Source organism: Pleurodeles waltl, chromosome 8, assembly GCF_031143425.1.
Source record: "Pleurodeles waltl isolate 20211129_DDA chromosome 8, aPleWal1.hap1.20221129, whole genome shotgun sequence".
Taxonomy (NCBI): Eukaryota; Metazoa; Chordata; class Amphibia; order Caudata; family Salamandridae; genus Pleurodeles; species Pleurodeles waltl.
Genome location: NC_090447.1, coordinates 19,212,403 through 19,231,686, shown reverse-complemented (window position 1 = coordinate 19,231,686; position 19,284 = coordinate 19,212,403). Strand labels below are relative to the sequence as shown.

General features: G+C 43.4%; 1 protein-coding gene across 1 annotated transcript in view; it reads right to left on the bottom strand.

The window, feature by feature from the left end:
- Nucleotides 1-1,355: 1,355 nt before the first annotated feature.
- LOC138249309 (extracellular calcium-sensing receptor-like) overlaps nucleotides 1,356-19,284 on the bottom strand; it is a 75,723-nt gene continuing 57,794 nt past the window's right edge. Inside the window, exons 5-7 of the mRNA XM_069203267.1 lie at nucleotides 14,074-14,301; nucleotides 7,856-7,979; nucleotides 1,356-2,269 (exon numbers count right to left, since the gene is read on the bottom strand). Of these exons, the coding sequence (XP_069059368.1) occupies nucleotides 1,356-2,269; nucleotides 7,856-7,979; nucleotides 14,074-14,301 (1,266 nt within the window). The remainder of the gene's footprint in view (nucleotides 2,270-7,855; nucleotides 7,980-14,073; nucleotides 14,302-19,284) is intronic.

Here is a 19,284-nt window from a genome sequence, read left to right as displayed (position 1 = left end):
GCGTTAGCCGGCGGTAAAATGTTTGACGCACAACTGCGTTGGCGCAGTTGAGCGTCAAAAAGTATAAATATGGGCCTAAGACTCCATGAAGGTTGCTGTGATAAGAAGATGTGGACTGACTACAGCTCAGGTCTACAAACACTTTAAAAAATATGAGAAGCTGCTGAATGAGATTTGAGGAACATTTGTGGATGCCGTTTGTGAAGGTGTTGAGAGGCAGGAAAATCACAACCTCTGAAGGGCTATTTAATATTCTGATATTACAGCAACTTTGAGTATTGATGTAAGAGGACTGCCTCAGTATATGTCTGATTCTCAAATGACTAATTGCAAGGGATATATAAAATTTGGTGGTGTAATGCTATCTGTATTTAACCACCGGTTCCATCTTGACAACTGACTCCATTTTGTGCTTAGCTTAGCTGCAAACGCCGTCACATTAGTGAAGCAGGTATTTTTCTCTGCACAGCTTGTTAATGTGTTTTTCACTTCTTTTCAACGTAGAGGGGCACATAACATGGGGGATTAGAATGATAAGATGTATCAGGCTGAGAATGTTTATGGTAAAGCAGGGAACAACTCGGTCTTGGAAAAACACAGAGAGATTTGGCAAGTCTCTAGTGTGTTCTTTTCAACACTGATCTGGTATGACCAGAGTTTGGTTTGAACACCAACTCTTATTTGATGGGAGGGGAGGCTCTAGCATGAAGTTAGTGTCAAGCCCTATGGTGATGCATTTTGAATTCTTATTTTTAGCTGCATTGTATATATATATATATATATATATATATATATATATATATATATATAAATCCATTGTTGAAATATTGCATTTCTTTGTTTCTGTGATCATTATTACTCTACCGCTGTGATCATTTTTAAAATTGCATGTGTGTTGCTGCATATGAAATAAAAGCTCACGTTATTCTTTCTGTGTATGAAACCTGGGAAGTGCTTTAATACAGTTTTTACTCAGACTAGAGTCTAAGAGTGCTGCATTCTTTGCATTCTATTCACTTTGTTTTCCTCTCAGTCTGAAGAAAAGCAGAACAGCTGGGAAGTGGGTAGTGTACTCAGTAAGTCAGAACAGACAAGATAGTCAGCTGTCAAACGTCTACCATGACATGAGTGCCTCACATCTTGTCTAAACACATAAATAAGCCCAGTGCCTTCAGAGTGTCAGTGTCACCTACCTCAATGCACCTCAGCACCCAACTTCTGCCTTGGACCTTGGAAGCTACCATCACTCACCATAAAGTTTAAAATATAAGAATATTACTAATTCAATCATATGTTACGGTTTTGACAAAACATATTTAGATTAGACACCAGCATGAACCCTTGGTATTTTTAAGTTATATCCTCATTTTATTGTTAGATTGTTTGATTTGCTTCCTGATGTTTTTGGTGGGTCTGAGCACAATACTGTAGCATTTAGGAAAGAATATGCACCCCAGCAGTCCAGCGCTGGAGCACAGGATGGCAAACACCTCCACGGCCACCATGTACTTCCCACGTGTGCTGAGGTATGCTGGGATGAAGGCGATCCACACACTGACAAACACCAGCATACTGAAGGTGATCAGCTTGGCCTCGTTGAAGCTTCCAGGCAAATTCCTTGAGAGAAAGGCCACAATGAAGCTGACTGTGGCCAGGAGGCCCATGTATCCCAGCATGCAGTAGAAGAAGATGGTTTTTCCTTCATTACATTCATAGATTATCTTCTCAGTGTAAGTCTTTATATTCAGTTCTGGAAATGGAGGAGAAGTCAGCAGCCAAACAACTGAGAAAAGAACTTGTATCAGACAACAGAAGAAAATGATACAGCTTGGTGTTTTATATCCCAGCCACTGTTTTGCAGAACTGCAAGGATTTGTTGCTCTGAAGGCAATAATAACTATTATAGTTTTGGATAGAACCACAGAGACACTGATGGAAAAAATAACTCCAAAAACCATCTGTCGGATCATGCAAGTGAGCTTCTGGGGACGACCCAGGAATAAGAAGGAGCAGAGGAAGCAGCACTTGAGGGTGATGAGGAGCAGGTAACTTAGCCCACGGTTGTTGGCTTTAACAATCGGAGTGGATCTATACTTGACAAAGATACCAAGAATGAAAGCAGTGGAAGTCATCAAGAAGGCAGCAGAGGCAGCAAGCGTTAGACCCAAGGGCTCTTCATAGGAAAGGAACTCAGTCACTTTCAAGACACATTCAGTGTGTCTGCCATTGCTCCAATGATCCTCAGAACATTTTATGCATGTCACTGCATCTGTAAAAGGTATGGAACATTACTGATATCAAAACCATCTATTTATAGTGCACTATATAAGCGTCAGAATTAAAGTGCTGCATTCAAATAGTCATCATTTTCTTTGTGTTTGCAATACAAATGTGGTTGAGAAAGAGAAAAAGCTACAGTCTGCTTCCAGCTGCTACACAAAACTAAATAAAAGAGATACATTCAGCACATAAGTTACCATACCACTGCAACACACACACAGACACAGACACACACGCACACCCACATACACAGACACACAGACACACACAGACATACACACAGACACACACACACACATAAAAATAGACGTGGCCCAATAATACCTGTTATTTAGAACAAATTTACAAATTACTGCATATTCAGTTATTTTTACCACAGTGGAAAGTTAAATGTCCACCTTCATACCAAAGTACTGAAGGCAACATGAGAAAATAAGAAAAACAGGGTTTTATGCTTTACAGTTTGCATGTCACAATTACTAAAAAAAAGGGACACAACTTTTCTAATGTTGACAAGGCCCCTTGTGAGTCATGGCAAGTTTGTGCAGATTCGTAGAACAGAGGAGGTTAAAAAAAGGGAAAGGGTCAAAAAAGAAACATTTCCTATTTTAACTCCAAAAGTGCCTTTTGGGCTTCTTTACGTGGCTTCAATCCTGCATATGTTAGCTGTACAGACTTGTTGCTTAGAAAGCTTCTGGACTTGAAGACGGCTGCTCTCTCAGTTATGGACCTCCTGGGTCTGTGGAGCCATTGATCTTCACTAAGGGTGTTTGTGGTTCAGCTACCAGAAAGCTGAATAATCCTTTCTGCCTCTTACATGTCTGTACTGGGCTCAAATACAGTTTTCTGATTGTTTAGAAATTGGAGACCTTGTGATGATTGATGTAAAATTAAGGAATTTTCACTTCATTCTATCAAACATTCAAATTAGGCTTGGGTGAAATTGCAATTACACTGGAGTAATTGGAGTAAATTCTGTAATTTCCCATTACTCTTGTGATGGGAAATTACAGAATATTATGCCAATTTGTCCGTTCGAGTCATCAGGAGCAATTTGGATCAAAGCATGCCTACCCAAGAGCAGAGGCACAGATCCCAAGTGGCTGCTGCTCCTCTTCGGTTGCATCTAGTGCTACTTTCTTAGGGAAAAATGCATCATCTGGTACATTTCAAATGCAAGGATGCATTTTGCACTAAGAAAATAAAGTAAAATGCAGTGCTACCCTCTCTTGTATTTCTGCATCATCTCACATAATTGTGCTGACATTTCATGTGATTACGTGACAGCAAATTATGCGAGTTACGATCACTACTAATTCATATGTACGAATAACTGATGTGCTATCGATCCATAATAATTCAAACATTATATGTAGTACATCTGCAATCAATAATGAATGCATCCCAGATTTATGCATTAAAAATGTGCAGTCAATACACAAATATACAAATACATGTAAAGTAATGGAAGTACGCGAAATGAAAATGCAAAGATCAAAATAGTAAATCAAACAGAGTTTATTATATATATATATATATATATATATATATATATATATATAACCTACTGGCAATAGAAAGTAGGTGGTTGTATGATGGAACCACTCATGCGGCAACCACGCTTGCCTGAACAACGCGGTCGGAACAACAACCACTTTGTTTCCAGGCATGCCTTTACCACACGTGCCTTTACAGTGATTTTTCATTGTAAAGGCATGCCTAGTAAAGGAACGTGTGGAAACAGCATGCATGTTTGTCGCATGCCACCCCCCCATGCTAGAAACAGAAGTACCACGACCCCCCAACCTTAAAAACCACCCCAATACCCCTCCACCCACCCTGAGCCCTAAAACTGACCCCCACCCCAAAAATAAAACAACCTAACTCCTAAAAACAAAATTACCCTGACCCGCCCCTAAAAACAGAAGTACCTCAATCCCCAACATTTAAAACTACCCTGATATCCCCAACCTACCCTGAGCCCTAAAACTGACCTCCAACCCCAAAAATAAAAGAAACCAACCCCTAAAAACACAATTACCCTGACCCCTCACCTTTAAAAACTACCTCGATACACCCCACCCACCCTGAGCCCTAAAACTGCCCCCTACCCCCAAAAATAAAACTAGACCAACCCCCTAAAAACAAAATTACCCTGACCTCCCCACCCCTGCCCCTAAAAACCCAACCCCCCCACTCGCCCTCAATACAAAAAAACCCGACCCCATACCCCTAAAAATCCACCTCCGCCCTAAATACAGTATTACCCTGAACCCCACCCATCCCTAATAACCTGCCCCCACCCACCCTAAATACAAAATTACCCCAACCCCAACCCCCACCCCTTCCCCTAAAAACCCAACCCCCCACCTGCCCTGAATACAAAATTACCCCAACCCTTGACCCCACCCCTAAAATCCCAACCCCCCACCTGCCCTGAATACAAATTTACCCCAACCACCCACCCCGCCCCTAAAAACCCCACCACCCACCCTTAATGCAAAGTTACCCTCACTCCACCCCTAAAACATAATTACCCTGACCCTCCACCCCCGCCCTAAAAAACAAAATACCGACCCTCCCACCCCTGCCCCTTAAAAAAATAAAATAACCTAACCATCCCAACCCCTTCAGCCCCCTGCCCCACCCCTAAAAACTAACACCTACCCTGCCCCAGCCCCACTTACCTGACCGTGTCCTCTCCCGATGGATCTTCCTTTTTCTGTATCTTTACCATGCACACATGCCTGGTTAAGGCAGAGAAAAAGGCCTTTGTTGTTCAGGCAAGCATTGTTCCGCTTGCGTGAACAGCGCAGGCGTGGTTGCGGAAGCGTTGTCCCGGATCTTTCCCAAAGTAGGCAGTTGTAGTTTAGGACCTACTTACTATAGGAAAATCATTTTTACTTTTGCCTATAACTTTGGCACCATTTGACAAATCTTCCTAACATTTTCAAATATAGTTTGCTACTCACTTCAGCTGCTGTCTTTAAAGTTTCAGACATGTTTTCCCCATACAATTTCCCATAGGGAGTTTTGAACGTGACTACAGGCCAAACCACTAACCAGAATTACACCAATACCCTGACTGCCTAGGCCTGGTGGTGGATTCCCACAGCCTCGGGACAAAAATGTTTTTTTAATCATTTTCCCACAAATTCTCGGAGGATCCATGAATCTGTGGGAAAATAAAGAAAAACAACAAGCGTGATTTCCTGTGCTTGCTGTTAATAGCCCCCCGGGTGGGTCAAGTCCTGTGGCAATTTTTTTCTAATTTTATTTGGAGGGGATACATGCCACCCCCCCTTCCCGGGCCCCCTTGGGCTCTGGGTTCCACCACCCCACAGGGCACAGCCAATATTTACAAGGGGAGAGGGGCTGTAGACCCCCCTACCCTAGCCAATTCAGCCATGATGACCCTTTCTCCCGGGTCCCATCCTTTTGTAATATTGAGAGAGGGCATGCGGCCCCCTCCGGGGCCGATTTTGGCCCTGGGAACACCACCCCCAGGGCCTATCCATAAAATAAAAGGGGGAGGCCCCCTTCTACAGGCCTTTTTGATCCATGGAACCCCATCCTCTGGCACCTGGCTATGCAAAAAATGGCAGGGGCATGCAGCCTCCTTCTAGAGCCATTAATGGCGCTGGGGACCCCATCCCACAGGGCTGGCTCCAACTATGTCCCAGGATACCTGTGTTTGCCCTAGCTTGGCAGGAGCAATTTTAAAACTCCATGAGCCAATGCAACACTCTAATGCTGCCTCACTCATTTGGGAGTATTAAGAATAAGGTGCACAGCTTTGTTTTCCACCACTTGCAAGTTATTCAATGAGGAGGCATTAATATTCAGATAAAGTGCATTGCAATAATCAAGTCTGGAAGAGACTAAAGCAATGACCACGAGTGACGCACTTCAACTGGTATAAAAGGAAAGATTTTCCTAAGAGTTCTAATTATGTAGACACAGGTATTCTTGGTGCAATTGACCTGTAACTCAAAATTCAAGAAAGTATGAAAGATCAGCCCCAAATTATTTGCTGCTTTAACAGGAGTGGGTAGAGGGACACATTCCTATGGCCACCAACTGCAGAACCAAATTGATTCTTGTGCACCAAACACCAGCACCTCTGTTTTTTCTGTATTCAGTTTAAGAATGTTTTCTTTCATCCAGATTTTAATTTGGTCATGCAAAGGTTCAACTTTTTAGCTACTGAGGACAAGTTGTCAGAGATGGGTAAAGTAATCTGTGTGTCGTAGGCATATGAGAGTGCTTGAAATCTGTAGGAACTTATCAATTCAGCAGGAGGGGTGACATACAGATTGAAAAGAGTGGGGCTCAAGGAGGACCCCTGAGGGACCCTGCAAGGAAGACTAAAGCCTTGGCTTTAAAGTCACCACAGCTGACAATCTGCACCCTGTTGTTGAGGAAGGAATGGCACAAATAAGGGCTTTCCTACTGACACGTACCTGATGAAGAACTGTACCAGGCACACGGGTGAGACGTTGTCAACAGCTGTTGTGCAGAAATTCTGCTATGTCTGAAGGTAAGCCTTGGCCATGCACAATCCACCTTGTGTATCTGAACCATGCTCCATCGTGGTCAGACTTCATTTTTGGCTTTGCCCCAGTCTTGTGAGATCAGATACCAGTGGCTGGCGCTTTGATCTTTTAGGCACTAGTTTCCACTAAAAACTTTTAAAACTTCATAACTCCTGTGCTTCTCTATGTTTCTAACGTGGTGTGGGATTGTTTTCGTGTTGTGTTTTCACTTTGTTACTTTTTGTGTGCTGTATAAAAATTTGACACAGGGTGTCTAATTTACGCCTGACTGCTTTTGAGCCAAGCTATTAGAGGGTTATACTTAGGTTAATTTATTAACTTTTGTGGTTCACCCTGATATGGATTGTGGTTCTTGCTTGAGTAGGATTTCCACCCCCTCAATCAAAAACCTAAGTTCTTACATAGAAAAAGGGCCAATTAGAAGGGGGAACAGTAAGGAACAACCATTCTTTATGCAATGGATTCCAGAAAGCATGCAAGTATACTCAAAGCCACAGAAAATCATGCAGGTAGTTCCAGATTGCAAGAGCTAGAGGGCCTTTGCAAACAGAATTTTGGGCAGGCTATAGTGCTGGATTAAGTGTTCGAGAAGGGTGGGGCTAAAAGAATGAAAATCCTTGCATACTACATGAGATGAACCACCATGCAGAAGGGTAAAATGAGAATTTACATCTGAATATTAATTTAATCAGTTCCATGCTTTGAAAAGCCATTGCCAAGTGTGAACTTACACAAGAACATGATGCAATAAAGGCAGCACCCCACTCCAGCTTTATGGAAGGGTCAGTAGGGAACAGGATGGTTGTGCACAGCTTTTTCCAAGCCTAGGGTGTCATGTCCTCGTTACTGTGGAAGTAGCAGCTCCACCCATGCATAAAATAGTTGTCTTTACCTATCTTCAAAAAGCTACTTGTAACAGTGCCCACACTACAGTCTAAATACAATGGAATTTAAATCTGATGCCTGTTGTACATTAAATGACCATGCATACAGTATTAAATAAATAACCTGGAGCCCACCATTTGTGCTGCTGATCTCGCCTTGGAAACAGGGAACACAGTCATAGCAGCAGGCAGGCTCCCCCTTTCTGGCAGACTTTCTGTACCCAGGTGAGCAACTCTCACTACAGACAGAATGTGGGACCTGCAGGAGAAACAGAGGATGGTCATGGAAAGCATCTCATCCAGGATAATAAATCAGCAGGAGGCAGGAATGGCAAACAGCAATGCTGCAACTCACAAATGTTGGATCTCAAGCAGAGGAAGGGCAGAGAGATGCCAAAGTTTCAAGGAATCCTTACATATATGTGTGCACCACTTGGACTCTCATGCTGAATTCTTCAGAGAGATTTTCTAAAGGCATGAGTAGGAAATCAGGTACATATTTAATACAAAATTACACAGTGCAGCAAGTCCTCTTGTGTGATAGGGAAAGGACAGGGATGTGCTGTACTTGACATTGTACAGTGAATTTCTGCCATTTCCCTGGGCTGGTGCACTATTTTCTGCCTGTCGCCAACACACATGGTTCAAGGGTTACTGCATTATAAGCAAGATTGTTTTTGTGCATGAAGGTGACCTTTCTGCACAAAACCAATCCTGAGACACATTTTTTTAGAGAAGGAGTCTTTGGAAGTAAAAATAAACAAAACAGTGTGCTGGCTGGGATTCTTAAAATTGGGACTGAAGGCAGCATTACAATTGTTGTTAGAAGTGGATAAAGGAATGGCCATATATAGAATTTATTTGAGAGAAAACAGTTTTTAGACTTGTATGTGCACTTTCAAAATTGTTACTCAGTTGTAGGTTTAACTGTTTTTGTTTAAAAAGTAGCTAATGAAAACATGTCCATATCTTCAAGATTGGGGGCCTGATTCACAAAGGTAAACTTAGACCAAAAGTCTAACTTTAGTCTAACTTTACTATTAGTAAAGTTAGACTTTTGGTCTAAGTTTACCTTTGTGAATTGGGCCCTTGGTCTGCAAACAACAATCTGTGCCTTCAGCTGCATGAACTCTCTATAACTTCAGGCACAAAGCAGAATGTCCAAGACTCCAGCAGGACTCCTCTGCAACGTTTACTTTGACTTCTGGCCACTGGAACCACAACTGGACTCCACAGAAACCTACAATCTGCAGCTACAGCAATGACTCCCCTCTGCAACATGGTTTCTCCAGCTCCTTCCAGCAACTGAGACATTTCTCCAGCTGTGCATCCTCTGAGGGCGGCAAGTCTTCAGTCTGCACCAAGAAGCAAGAAGCCGGACGGAATTTCCCTTGGAGTGAAGGAGTCACTCCCCTGCATCTGCAGGCACCAACTGCAACAACGACTGGCTGCGTGGATCTCCTCTCATCCTGAGCTGCGTGGATCCTGCATCACAGGTGGTGGTCTGGAGTGGTCCCCTTGGTCCTCTCTACCAGCTGTCCAACTTTGGAGAAGGTAAACCCACGCAGGACAATACCACCGTGCACTGCATCTCTTACAGTTACCAAGGTTTTGTCACATAGGTTCTCATTATCCTGAATTGTGGGTACTGAGTACATTTCCACACCATGTGACACCTGTCGGCCCAATCCGGGTTTCTGGCAAACTAGCAGTGCCTCATCTCCACCTCAGAATGGGGATGATTGTGGCAGCCGGGCTCATGACAAAGAGGACTCCTCGGGGGAATTGTGGTCGATCAGATCTCATCCCTTTCTCTCAGTTACATTAGTCTCACACAGAAAAAGACAAACAGAAGCAGAGTATAGTTCAATAAAGTTTATTGAAGTAACTGCATCTTAGATAAAATGGCATGTATTTGCAATACCTAGGATGATAAAACACATTAGAAGCAAAATTGTGAACACAAAAGCAGTCCAACCATACTGTCACTAGGAATAATATATATTCATTTCCTACCTAAGCTATGTTAGAGAAGAGTGTGATAAGCCCTAATCTGCCCTTCAGGTTTCCCTTAGGGCCTTAGGGTGGTCACCCCTAACTTTTTTACTGCCTTCCTCCATTTTTTGGACACTGTTTTTGCTGGTTTTAGGACTCTGTGCACTTTACCACTGCTAACCAGTGCTAAAGTGCATATGCTCTCTCCCTTAAAACATGGTGACATTGGTTCATACCCAATTGACTTATTTAATCTACTTGTAAGTCCCCAGTAAAAGTGCACTACATGCACTCAATGTCTGTTGATTAAATGCTAATAGTGGGCCTGCAGCACTGATTGTGCCACCCACCTAAGTAGCCCCTAAACCATTCCTCAGGCCTGTCATTGCAAGGCCTGTATGTGCAGTTTAACTGCCACTTCGACTTGGCATTTAAAAGTACTTGCCAAGCCTTAAACTCCCCTCTTTCTACATCTAATTCACCCCCAAGGTAGGCCCTAGGTAACCCAGAGGGCAGGGTGCTATGTAGGTAAAAGGCAGGACATATACCAGTGTAGTTTATATGTGCTGGTAGTGCAGAACTCCTAAATTCATTTTACACTGCTGTGAGGCCTGCTCTTTTGATAGGCTAACATTAGGGCTACTCTCATATTCTGTTTGAATGGTAGATTCTGATCTGAAAGGAGTAACAAGGTCATATTTAGTATGGCCAGAATGGTAATACAAAATCTTGCTGAATGGTGAAGTTGGATTTAATATTGCTATTTTAGTATTTCTCTGCACTTAAATCCTTCTGTGCCTTACAATCCATGTCTGGCTAGGTTAATTGACAGCTCCCTTGTGCATTCCACACAGACAACCCAAACACAGGATGTTCAGTCAAACCTGCACACATCTGCATACTGAATGGGTCTTCCTGGGCTGGGGGGTGGAGGACCTGACACTTACATTTGAAAGTACAGTGGCCTGCCCTCACACAATGGACTGACAAACCCCCTACTGGAACCCTGACAAACAGGATGGAACTGAAAGGGGACCTGGTGAACTTCTAAGCCACTCTTTGAAGTCTCCCCCACTTCAAAAGCACATTTGGGTATTTAAAGAGGGCATGTGGCCGTACCAACTCAGACACTTCTGGACAAGATAACACTGGTGAAGAAACACTGAACCAGACCCTGCAACCTGCCAAGAGGAACTGCCTGGGTGCCCAAAGGACTCACCTGACTGCTTTTCTGCAAAGGACTTCTGCCCTGCTGTTGCCCTGCTGCCTTGCTGCCCTCTGGTTTTTGCTGAGAAGTGCTCTTCAAGGGCTTGGATAGAGCTTGCCTCCTTTTACTTGAAGTCTCAGGACCAAAAAGACTTCCTCCTGCAAAGAACTCCTTGTGCGGCGAAAATTCAATGCACAGCCTGCCAGAAACGATGCACAGCCTGCATTGCGGTGAGAAAATCACCGCACGTCGAACAGGAATGACGCAGCCCGGCTCCCCGAGAGGAGATCGATGCAGCGCCAGTGTTACGACCGGAACTTTGACGCACAGGCCACTGGATCGACACATAGCCGAGCCGGAACGACGCAGCCCAACTTCCTGCGAGAAGAATCAATGCAGCGCCTGCCGTGCGACAGACATTTCCCTACATCGCACTCCAGATCAACGCAGCTCCTGTGACTTCACCCTGCACACCCAGGATTTCTCTGCATCGTCCCCGGGGCATCCGAAAACCCAGCAACCCGAAGAGGATCCAAGTTAGCGCGTCGGAAACCGACGCAACACCTTTCCTGCATGGAAAATTATTGATGCATCATCTGTGTGCACCCGGAGATGCTGGCACACACCTCCCCGTTTTCCACTCATCTCATCCTCTGCCATCCCTTGCAGAGAATTTGAACGCAAAACCAAATACTCGTTTTATCATTCTCTGAAGTGATATTTCAACGTGTATTTATCAAATCTTGATTGTTTTGACCCGCATTTATCCAGATAAATATTCTATATTTTTCTAAACACTGTGTGGTGTATTTTCGTGGCGTTATACTGTGTTATTGCATGATTCATTGCACAAATATTTTACACATTGCCTTCTAAGTTAAGCCTGACTGCTCAGTGCCAAGCTACCAGAGGGTGGGCACAGGATAATTTGGATTGTGTGCGACTTTCCCTGACTAGAGTGAGGGTCCTAGCTTGGACAGGGGTAATCTGACTGCCAACCAAAGACCCCATGTCTAACAATGTCTAATCCACCAGCAAACCAGGTGGACAACAGGTAACCAACGCACACCCAACTGTCAGAACTGCTGATTATGCAGATGGGGATACTGGTATACCTAATGATTGTGATGATCTGCTGCTTGACATTATCACACTAGCTATATCTCTCTAGACGAGGCTTGCCAGACTGCTTAAAATGTATGCTGCATTCTGGGATTGCAGATCTAAGCCACACTGTGGATTCTGCTTGTACTGCTGGTGCACAGGGTTCTTGGTTCTGGCAGCTCAGATGCTCAGCAAGGTACTTAGCATAGGGCCTTAGAAAGTACCAGCTGATAAAACCATTAATGCTTCTTCCTCATAGGTCCACGCAGGCCCTCTATATGTGCTCAAGCTCCATCTTGACAACAATGTCACCGAAACCTGAGATACCAGTATATGTGCATCTCAGTCTGTGCACTGCTGAAACATGACACTTCCTCCACCCATACTCAGGCACTGAGTAGGACTTCATGATGTCCAGACAGAGACTAATCAGTCTCTTATATACCCTGCTTGACCTTTGAGCTGAACCATCAATCAGAATAGTTAGCCAACATCACTTGTGCATAGGTCTGAAGTGATCACTCTAACCGACCAGATCTTTTCCCCTTTCCCTTCCAAAGTCTAACACATCAAAAAATATCCACCCCTACCACAGGAGGTTTCATTAGTCCCTGCACCATTTATATGATTTACAAAACAGCAGTTTAGCACAAAGTTAGAGCTTAATTGCTTGATATTTATAGAGATTCTGATGTATTTGGCTTGGTTTAGAGGGATAGGATTGAATTTGTTAGATTGGATTAAATCGTCTTTTCTGGTATGGATTGGATTGGTTTGTAGTTTGGATCGGACCTGATTAAATTGGCTTATTGGCTTGGAACAATTTCAAGTAATTTATTTGGATTCAGTTGGGCTGCTTTGTTTTAAAATAAACTGAATTTTAGTGAGTGGATTAGACTTGACTGTTTTGTATTGCTTTAGCTTGGAATGGATTGAATAGGTATGGAATAGAGTTGAGTGGATAGTTTGTATTGAATCAGATTAGATTGGATTTTGTTTATCTGTTGGTTTATGTTCAATTGGTTTAATTTGTTGGTTTGCTTCATATTGTTTCATGTTAGAATTGATTGGTTTGTTAGTAATTTAATTTAATTGGCCTGTTGGCTTGGAATCAATTAGATGTTGTTGTTTTTATTTAGATTTGACAGAATTACATTGCATTGTATTGGGTTAAAAAGGGTTTATTTGGATCGCATTAGATTGGCTTGATCCATTACTTGGGATTGATTCAATTGGCTTAATTTGGACTGCATTGGGATTGGTTAGTTTGGTGCGATTGGTGTGGTAATTTAGACTGGATTGCATAGGAGTGGATTGATTTGAATTGCATTGGGTTGGTTCACTGCTTCTGAAAGAATAGGACTGGATTGCCCTACATTTGACTATATTGGATTTATTTAATAGGGCTGGTTTGGATTTGTTTGGACTGGATTTGCTTGGGTTTTATTTGTAGGGATTTGATTGGATTTTATTGTACTGTATTGAACTGGAGTTAATTGGGTTGGATCGGTTGGGTTGGACTAAATTGGGTTGGTTTGGGTTGATCTTGAATTTGAGTGCATTGGTTTGGTTAAATATGCAACAAGCTAACATAGATCAGATTGCATAATAAAACCATAAATTAGTTGTTAAATTACGAAATGAGTGAATTTAATACAGTGCTTTACTGTGAGTATGGAGTTGTACCAATGTTACCAAAATTAATGGTCCATGTTTCAATCTTTGTGAACCGTGAGTAGAATTATAAACTTGATCATTTACAGACCATTAAGCACCTAAAAGTGTTGAGTGAATTAACTCCATAGACAGTGGTCATCAGCTGTGCCAGCTCCCTCAACAGTCCTCGGCAGCATAGCAATGATGAAAACTAGATTCTAGAGGATTCATGAACACTGATTGCAAATGTGAGTGTAAGCTCTCATATGCTTTTATAGTATGATGGTCAATGTGGGAACCAGAAATTTGCATGCAACTGGTAAGCATGTGGAAACATCCCTAATGGCCCCAGGTTACTGCAGTTACATTTCACAGTACATCTCAGCCTCACCTGTGAGATTCCATCATGCCACAAGATGGCGCTCATGTTTATGATGACATCTTTGCTTTCCGGTGCCCCAGGGTCTAACATGCCCACCTTCACAGTCTGGAAAAGGCCATCATGAGATATCTGCACGTTCAGGATATCATAGGTGACAGAGGCATCTCCGTTTGCATCAAAGAATATATGTTCTCCACTTGAAGTCTTGAAATGTACATTTCTTAGATAATGGAGAAGCTAAAATGAAAGACACAAAAGATAGGGTGAAACAAAAATCAATTCAGCACTCTGTATGATGAATATGTACCTTTTTCACATCCTGTTTCTGCCTCTGTTTCCCTTTCTCATCACGCATTCAGATTCACCCACTCACTCCACTGTTGCTACATTTGGCTCAAGATGCATTGCCTCCTGTGTATGCTTTCAACATAGGGTGATGGATGGCACCACACTGCAGGTGGACCACTGTGTGCCTGTGCGAGTGCAGAGAGATTCCTATAACTGCATTTGTGCAGGGGGCCTGTGTGAGTGCAGGCTTTGCTTGTGTGAAGGCATGGCATGTCCCTTTTTTGAGTGTGGGTTGACAGTGTTCCTGGGTGAATGAAGGATGAGTGGTGGAAGTGTGAGAGAGTGGGGTGTCTGTATGAGATTAGTGTGAGTACTGCCTCTGTGTGTGTCCGTGTGTGCACGTGTGCATCTGTGTGCCTGCATGTGTGTGTGCATAGGTGCATGTGTGTGTAGTGCATGTGTATTTGTGTGTGTGTGTGTGTGTGTGTGTGTACAGTTCACCTGTGTAAAGGAAAGGTGACTGTGTGAGTGCACTATGAGACTCATACTTGTGTGAGTGTAAGGTTAGCAGTGTGCCAGTGTTAGTGCAGGGAGATCCCTGTGGCTGTGTTTGTGCGGGGTGTGAGTGTGTGAGTGCAGGTTGAGTCGTGTGCCTGTGTGAGTGCAGAGTAAGTGATTGATAGAGTCAGTGCAATGTATTCTACATTAAAGCCAGACCTTCTGGCATTCGGAATGATTGTTAGGAATGCCCTCTAAAATGGTCTAACGAATCATGGTCACTTCACGCTTGCCCTGTCTCAAAAAGGCCCCGATTTGTGCAATTAACCCGCAGAGACACAAAAATGTCAGCCATGTAACAGAGTCAAGATCTCTAAGTTTTTAATCATGCGACAGGGCAGAATATAAATTGAGGTACACACACACAATTTAGTGCACATGTAGGCAGCAATGCAAACTTAGCAAGACAGACTTGAGTTGCTACTGTGCAGTGTTGACATCAGCATGGTGGGGCAGGCAGCTAATATGGTGCAAGGAGTCTCTTAAAGTTAACAACTACAGCAGCCGCATACCTTGTCCTTTTTTTTAAGTACATTGAATGAACACCCCATGATGAAATAGAATCAACTGGCCAATGCAGTTGCCATTTATTCATCGGTTTTGAGGATATCCCTATCAACTGCCAGTACTTCCCCCACTGGGCCATTCAGGCATTGCTTTATGCTTTTATCTTCTGGTACTCTGAGATTCTGTCCACCACCATCACTATAGCCATTATTATACTGAATACGCATATGTAAACTGTGCCTGGCAGCCTTCTCCTTGCAAGCCGGGACATTTTATGCTTTGTGTGTGGTTTATCTCATGTCAGTGTGGGTATCTGAAGCTGCTCCAGACTCCTGGACTGACCCTGTCAGAAGCACCCACAGAGGGGCAGATTAATGAAAAGTGCCACTGCACCTAGTGGAGCGACACTTCCTTGCGCCCTTTGCCCCCCCCTAATGCCACCATGTGTGAACTGTATTTAATATATGGCACAACATGGTGGTAGTTAGGGAACTAGCATCAGAATTGTTGACGCTAGTTTGGCGCTTTACAGGATTAGCGTAAAAAATGTTGACGATAATCCTGCAAAGCACCCAGAGGCCCATTGAAACCAATAGGAGCCCCCTTTTAATGCCTGCTCTGGGCAAGCTGCGAGATAGGAGAAGGATCATCCTCCTGCTGTGCTTTTCCAGATCTTGGGAAAGGCTGTGTGGGTGAGCTGGGAAGAGTGGAGATGTCTGTTGGGTACGTAGAAGGTGAGGTGGTGGTTGAGGTATGCCAGTCCTCTGTTCTATAGTGCCTTGTAGGTGCGGATCAAGAGTTTCTGTTTGATGCGCTTGTTGACTTGGAGCTTGTGTAGGACTCTGAGGTGGGAGGATATGTGGCTGTGTCGGAGGATGTCCAGGATGAGTCTGGCTGCTGCATTCTGGATTCTTTGTAGTCTTGATTGTAGTTTCTTGGTGATGCCAGCATAGAGTGCGTTGGCGTAGTCCAGTTTGCTAGTCACGAGTGCGTGGGTGACTGTCTTCCACGTGTCGGAGGGGATCCACTTGAAAATCTTTCGAATGAGTCAGAGTCTGTGGAAGCATGATGATGAGATGGCAATGACTTGGCGGGTCACGGATAGAGAGGAGTCCAGGATGATGCCCAGATTGTGTGTGTGGTTTGTGGGACCGGGGGCATTCCCTAGTGGGGTGGGCCACCAGGAGTCATTCCAGGTGGAAGGGGTGGAGGTGATTACAACGATCTCAGTCTTGTCCAAGTTGAGTTCGAGGCAGCAGGCTTCCATCCAGGCCACGAATGCTCTCATCCAATTGTGGAAGTTTCTCTTGGCCTTTGCAGGGTCATCATCAGGGAGAGGATCAGTTGGGTATCCTCAGCGTAGGAGACTATGTTTAGCCTGTGTTGTTTCATGATCTTGGCTAGCATGCCATGTAGATGTTGAAAAGCGCTGGGCTGAGTGATGATCCTTGGCGTATTCCGCAGCATGTGTCTTTGGGTTCTGACATGAACTGCGGTAGTTTGAAGCTGTGTTCTTCCGGTGTGGAAGGACCTGATCCAATCCAATGCTTTATCTTGGGTGCCGGTGTTGTATAGTCTGTCTCAGAGGGTGGAGTGGAAGATGGTATCAAACACATCAGAGAGGAGGATGAGTGGGCACGTGCCTCCGTGGTCTGGTATGGTGCGTATGTTGCCAGTGGCTACTAGGAGTGCTGGGTCAGTGCTGTGGTTGCTTCTGATGTAACCAACGCAGGCACCTTTGCCCCATGGTCCAAAGGTGCATCCATTGAATCTAGGATTGTTTTTGTGCAGGAACGGGCACCTTCCTACACAAAAACAATCCTGTGAGGCGTTTTCTTCTTTCTAGGTGTGCTGCAGAGTGCAGCACACATTGCAAGAGGAAAAAGCAAGAAATATTTACCGATATTTCTCATACTTAAGCCTCACCTAGGAAGGTTTGGGTTTTTGGCACATTACCAGGTCTACCTGGTAAATCCAGGAATGTGTTAAAATCCATGGATGTCTTCTGGGAACAGCAAAGGAACAATTTGCACTGTGTTTCTTTACCTGAAATTTATGAAACCACTCAGGGCCACACAAGATGGCCTTGCGTGGCTTCTTAAGTCTTATTTTTGAGTTGCATCACTCTTGCTCCACGTTGCATGCTACAGGAGTGATGCAACAGGGCACATAAATATGACCATAAGTGAATTGGGTAGCGGGTGAGTGAGAATGTGTGAGTGAGAGTGACTTACAGAGTAAGTGAGAGTGGGTGACAGAGTAAGAGAGGGTGAGCAAATGATTGACTGTCAGTAAATGACATAGTGAAAGAGGGATAGAGAGAGACAGTTTGAGTAAGTATGTTACTGGGAGTACATGAGAGAATGAGTGAGGGTGAAAGAGAGTGAGAGTGAGTGAGAGTGAGTGAGAGTGCATGAGAGAGAAGTGAGACTGCAAGTGCGTGATATAGAGTAATAGTAAATGAGTCGCTGGAAGAGTGAGCAGTAGAGTTGTAGTGACTTTGAGTGAGAGTGAGTGACCAACAGTCAATGAGTGAGAGGGAATGAGAGACAGTTTGAGCATTCAAGAACTTTATTTCAGTTCACAGAACCATACAAGTGCACAATAAAGCATATAAATACATTTAATCAATACAAGAAGTATATGAAAAATCCAGTAAGAGACTTGCCCAATCAGTACAGCATATTGCTCTAACAAAATTAAAAGAATTTAAAATAACAAGTACAATACGTCAAAGCTAAGCAGAATGCGAGATCAACAAAGACCTCAAGAAGGGTCCAAAAAGGACTTCAGAAAGGGTCTTCTATGCTGTTCAACTGGTGACTTTGACAGTGAGTAAGTGAGGGTGACAGAATGAGAGTGGGTGACAGTCTGCAAGCAATTGGGTTTTGGTTTGAGCGGGTGTAATAATCACAATGTTTGTCAGGGTGAACCAAAAAAGTCACTAAATTATCTTTTGCTTAACCCTCTGGTAGCTTGATACAAAAGCAGTCAGGCTCAACTTAGAGGCACTGTGTTAAATATTTGTGCAGTACTCAAACAGTAATAAAGTGAAAGCACAACACAAGAAAATCTCACAACCGTTTGAGCAATAGAGTAAAATCTAATAAACAAAATGATACCAAAACAAATGACATCCAATCAGTAGAAGCCGAGTTATACATTCTTAAAGATTTTTGCAAAAACTAGCACCTATACTATCAAAACACCAACCTCGGGTATCTAGTTGAGTAAGACTGGGGCAAAGTTGAAAGTTATGGTTGACCACGATTCATGGACCTGGCCCTTTCTGCAGTGTCATTCCCAAGCTTTTTGCCCTCCTTCTATTTTTTTTTTGCTGAATTCATTTTTACTTGGCTCTATTACCCTGTACCCCGTGCATTTTACCACTGCTCACGAGTGGTAAAGTGCTTGTTCTCGCTCCTTAAAACATAGTAGCATTGGCTTATACCCAATTGGCATATTTAATTTACCTGTAAGTCCCCAGTAAAATGTCACTACCCGTGCCTAGAGACCTGTAAATTAAATGCTAATAGTGCATCTGCAGCACTGATTGTGCCACCTATGAATTTAACCCTTTAAACATGTCTCTGGCTTGCCGTTGCAGAGCGTGTGTGTGCAGTTTTAAACTGCCATGTTGACATGGCAAAATAATCCTTTCCCAGCTTCAAACCTTTTTTTATAACACATATAAGTCAATTCTCATGTAGGCCCAGGACAGATTCAATGTATTTAAAATGTAGGACATGTACTTTTAACTTTTACAGATCCTAGAAGTTAAACACTTTTAAATTCATTTTTCACTACTGCAAGGCCTATATCCCCTGTAGGATAACATTGGAGTTGCATTATTACAGTTTGTAAGTG